We start from the raw sequence: 5,088 nt of genomic DNA, 5'->3' as shown, positions 1-5,088 counted from the left end.
GAGCATTATTCGTTTTATTATAATTATTTTGATTTTAATTACTTAAAATTATTAATAACATCATCAATTATAAATTATATAAATCTAAGCATAAATTATCTATTTTGTCTATCATTTTAAAAATCTAAATAGAATTAATTATATTTTAATTTTATATAATTTGCAAAATCAATAATATGAATAATTTTTAAAATATTGGAATTAATTTAAATATATAAAAGAACAAAAACATTATTAATGTAGATTAAACTATATGGATGCTTGTATAATTTTACCTCAGGTTTGATCATTGTGCATAAGAACGTAGTCGATAAAACTTTTAGGGATTAGATCAACAGTGTCCCATTAATTTCATTATTTTATAATAATTGTGTATTAAAATACTATAAAACCCAAACACTAAAAAATATGTTCCGGAATTTTAGGGTAATTATTAGTTTAAATATTGCTAAACAAACACTAATTTCAATATTTTATGATATACTGAGCCCTAAACTTCAATATACTAATATGTCACTAGAAAATTTAATTTTAAAATATATATACCCAAAATTTAAATTAAATACTCATATAAAAACAATTATAAACACTATTTAGTTTATTGAGTCTTAGTTAATGATATTCAATCATGCTCAAATATAACTAACTTAAGTAAAAGAAAAAATAATGAAACTAAAATAATATTTGGTCCATAAAAACTTTAAATTTCCCAAAAATATGTTATTTCCCATAAACTATCAAAAAGATATAGTAGTATTTTTATTTTAAATGTCTGATATAGTACTACTATTTTTATTTTTTAAATGTTTTAATTTTAATTTTTAACACTAGGGTTTTACACATCATACACCACCTGAAGATTAACATTAAAAATGTCACGTAATCCAGCCGGATATGCTTCTGACCGACCTGTCACTGGAAAAACAATCAATCCCAAAGTTCATGGTTTTTCTTACCCTTTTTATAGTTTATGAAAAATAACAAATTGGAGAAAGTTAACGGTTTTTTAGAGCAAAATCTAAAAAATATTAGTTTAGTAAGAGACGCCAAAGTTGGAAGTTGGAACAAATGATCTCATGCATAATTAAGTGGTAAATAGAGTAGTGGGACGTCAAAAATGCACCACTCAATCTTAATCCAGTTTCCATCGAATCAGATTTAGTACTATCTTCTTTTTTATGTCTCATTTACTATCTATGTCTCACCCCTAAATTAATTATTTAAAAATTTATTACAAAGTAAAGTTTATCATAATTAATTTTAATTATTTTTTTTTAAAAAAAATAATAGTCTTGCTCGTGAATTTATCAACTCTAATAATTAAATCTTTTTCTAGTTAATTAAGTGACAATAAATTCTACAGAAAACTACGCACCCTACTTTGAAGTAATCAACTCTTAACAATAGGAATAATACATGAAAAACGTGTATATGAAATTATAAATATTTTACACTGGACTATTAAAAAAAATTGACTTATTCAAACAATTTATCGTACTCCTGAACACGACAGTTTGTATTTTATAATATGTCCGCCGCAAGCGAGCAATACCAATATAATGCAAGTGGCATTTATAAAGAAACAATATACTGTTCCATTCGTTCACTTGTAGTCTTGTAGAATGATTTAGTTAAAATCAAACGATCAATTAATCATGTTTGAAGTATAAAATTCAAATATAGATACATTAAATTCTCTGCGCTCTAATTGAAATATTGATGTTTGCACTATTTGGGTATGGAGTGTTTATTAAAAGAAATACTATTAAATTTAAAATGTATATTTATATTCTGCTTTGTTTTGCATAACGCGTGCTAAAGAAATTATTTTACAAACTAAGGAAACTTTCGAAAATCATTATATTCACCGGCCTAATTGAACATCAAGTCAGATCGGGATTCGGGTCCCATTCAACTTTTCGTTCAAATTAACGACAATATCCAACTTGACATCACACATTAATAAATTGTATTGAATTATGGAAAGCTCGAATTTGTATCTTCGAAAAATGGTCAAAACCCCTCATATATGCCTATATTTATACAAACTCATTTGTTGCGTATTTGTGAGACATTCGTCCATTTATGTGTCAATCCATATATGAATATATCTATATGTATATTGGTACTAGTTTATAAATCCTGGACCATGAATATTATATTTGACTATTTTGTTACATTTTAATGTCACAGCTTATATTCTATTATGACAATGCAATAGTGAGCCTCATCAATGAATAAAACAGATGGCTCGGCAGCATATTAATTTACAGCATTGTAAAAAACCCTAAAAATTAATTAAATCCGTTGAGATTGAGAAGTGTTGCTCTGAGAGGGCAATTTGAGCTCACAAAGTTGTCAACCAAATGCAAATACGTCTTGAGATCGTGACACGTGGCAACCCCCCTGTTGCTGAGATGCGGGCAACCCTTGCTGCTCAGCCTCAGCTCCTTCCCTATCTCCGCATACGCCCACTGCTTGTCTTGTCCGTGTTTCTGCAGCACGAATCCCGGCATTTTAGTTATCGGATCGTCGGAGTTGACGATCCTCAGCACCTTCGTCCCCCTCTTCTCCAGCTGCCTCCGGAAGCTCCCATTCCCCACTCTCGGCCCCCCGAACGACACCACCGTCACCAGAGGCGCGCGTTCAAACGTCACGTTTATGTCGTGCGCTGTCAGCGTCGCCAGCGCCGCCCCCAGGCTGTGCCCCGTCACCGTTATGCTCAGCCGCTCTCCGCCGTATTCCCGGAGGATTTCACTAATCTCCTCCCGGACCACCTGTTGCAAGCTCGGGTTACCCTGGCTGCCAGACGTGTACAGGCTCAGGAAACCTGTCTGCACCATTGACTCACAGGTGTCCGGAGCCATGTCGACTGGCAGGCACGCCAGTGTGGCGCGTAAATTCTCAAGCCACTCCATACACGTGGCGGTCCCGCGGTACGCAATGACCACGTCGCGCCTTCCCAGGCGGGCGATCTCGTCTGCGTCATCGCAGACTGCCACGTACCCGATCCAGCTGGACTGAATGGACACCCAGGCTGGTAGCCTATCTGTCCACTCAGGCAGCTGGATCCCGCACGTGGCATATAGGTTCCTTTTCACTGTATACCCTTTTTTATTGACTAATATTGAGGTTTTGGGATTTACACACGTGGCATAAGTGGATGATGTGACGTCGAAGTCGAAGCAGCGGTACGCTGCTTCGACGAACTCGCCGTAGCGGAGGATCTCGTTGCGGAGATCGTCGTCGAGGGGATCGAGCAGCCCCTCCCAGTTCTTGATCCCTTGGAACTCCATCCACTTGTCGCGGAGCCGCGCGACGTGGCTCTGGCCGGAATCGGCTGTGGGTAATAGCTTGTTTACCATGCTTAAACTGGAGGTGGAGACGGTGTTAGTTCTCTCCGGCCGCTGCAATGTGGTGGCGCGGTGGCTTGAAGCCGCCGAGAACATGTGGCTTGGCTTTAGGATTCCGGTGGCGAACTTCATTGTTTGTAATAAATGGGTAGTGTGTTACATATAGGAGTATAATTTTATGTTTTTTATTCGATGCTACTATTAAATTTCGTTGTTATTTGAATACTGAATTTATAGTAGATATTGAGGGTGTTTGGGGTTTGTGGTGGGGTGGAGGGGTTGGGATTCGGACGGTGCTATGGATATGGACTTGGGGAAGATATTATTCCATAGTTGCATTTGCATGAAACATATTTATGTGGGGACTACAAATTAAGTATCTAGCTGATCTCGTTATGCTAGTAATTTCTAACCACAAATATTTTAATAAATACTTAGGGTTTAGGAAAATAAAGTTAATGGTCTATTCCACAGTATGTGTTTAACATAATCAAGTTATATTACAGGAGTTTTAATTATGTGATAAATAGGAGTACAAATTATTTGTAATCTGGAGTATATATCTTGTTTACAGTGTAGAATAATATATATACACAGCCTATCACTAAAAAAAAACTTATTTTTAAAGGACATAAAAATCGAGATGTAGTTACTTGGAAAATTTTGAAAAATAATAATTAGACACAAAAGAAAGCGTTTCTAAATTAGTGACAAATTAATTTAATCTTTTACGTTTTTTAAGACGCTTCCATACCAACAATAAGAAATTTTTAAAAAAGTGTTAGTGGTTTATTTAAAAATACAAATTAACTTTTTTAATTGCATTAAAAACTGTTTTTAATATGTAAAGGGGAGATGAGAGAAATATGTGGTCTATAGGAGAAACCTTGGTCGTTTAAACATCCCTAGGTATTTCTAATATGTCTATTCAGATTCATAGCTTTTCTATAGGTCATGCATTAATTGTGTTCTTTGGAAAAAAAAAGTGTTAGTTAGCAGTCATGTTTTATGGGATCAAGATCCTTTGTTGTGCTTAATTGCACATCACATTATGCTGTTCCTCTGAAGAAAAATAGAAAGATATGATTGTTGCGTTTCATGACTTAAATGTTGCGTTTTGATGCACAGCAGCAGGAGATCCAAGCCCTGTATTATGCAATTTGTCTTTTGCCTCCATGCTTAATGGCAATGTTAATCCATCCGATCTATATTATTATTTTCTCAGTTTTCTTATACTTCCTCCGTTCTACATTAATGAATGCGTTTTTTTTTCGACATGCAATTTAAGAAAAATTGTGTTAAGTGAATTAAGTAAATGAAGAATAAAGTAAGAAATGAAAAAGATAGAGAGATGAAGAGAAAATAAAGTAAGAGATGGTAAAGTAAGTGATAAGAAATGTGTTACTTCTACTAAAAGGGAAATGACTTCATTACTATAAAACGTACCAGAATGAAAAAATAACTCCACTACTATGGAACGGAGGGAGTAAATATTCACTCCATCTCTAAAAAAACAAGTATGTAGTCATTTTTGTCATTTTAGTTCATCTAGCAAAATTAATTCACTTTTCAGTTTTAAACTTTTTTTTACCACATACTACCTCCGTCCCCCGAAATTTGCTACACTTTGACCCGACACGAGTTTTAAGAAATGTAATAGAAAGTGAGTTGAAAAAGTTGGTGGGATGTGGGTCCTACTTTTAAAGTATTAGTTTTATAATAAAATGTGAGTAGG

General features: G+C 34.3%; 1 protein-coding gene across 1 annotated transcript; it reads right to left on the bottom strand.

Moving 5' to 3' along the window:
- Nucleotides 1–2,038: 2,038 nt before the first annotated feature.
- On the bottom strand, nt 2,039–3,311 carry LOC125217669 (phospholipase A(1) DAD1, chloroplastic-like). The gene has a single exon (XM_048119188.1). The coding sequence runs from the start codon at nt 3,294–3,296 to the stop codon at nt 2,295–2,297; it is 1,002 nt and encodes a 333-aa protein (XP_047975145.1). The 5' UTR covers nt 3,297–3,311; the 3' UTR covers nt 2,039–2,294.
- Between the last annotated feature and the right edge of the window lie 1,777 nt (nt 3,312–5,088).

The sequence above is a fragment of the Salvia hispanica genome, chromosome 4 (genome assembly GCF_023119035.1).
Source record: "Salvia hispanica cultivar TCC Black 2014 chromosome 4, UniMelb_Shisp_WGS_1.0, whole genome shotgun sequence".
NCBI lineage: Eukaryota > Viridiplantae > Streptophyta > Magnoliopsida > Lamiales > Lamiaceae > Salvia > Salvia hispanica.
Note: the sequence above shows the minus strand (reverse complement) of the source record. Positions and strands in the feature narration are given on the sequence as shown.

Excerpts from the sequence above, each read along its gene's own strand:
- LOC125217669 (XM_048119188.1), bottom strand. The coding sequence starts at position 3,296 with ATGGAGTTCCAAGGGATCAAGAACTGGGAGGGGCTGCTCGATCCCCTC.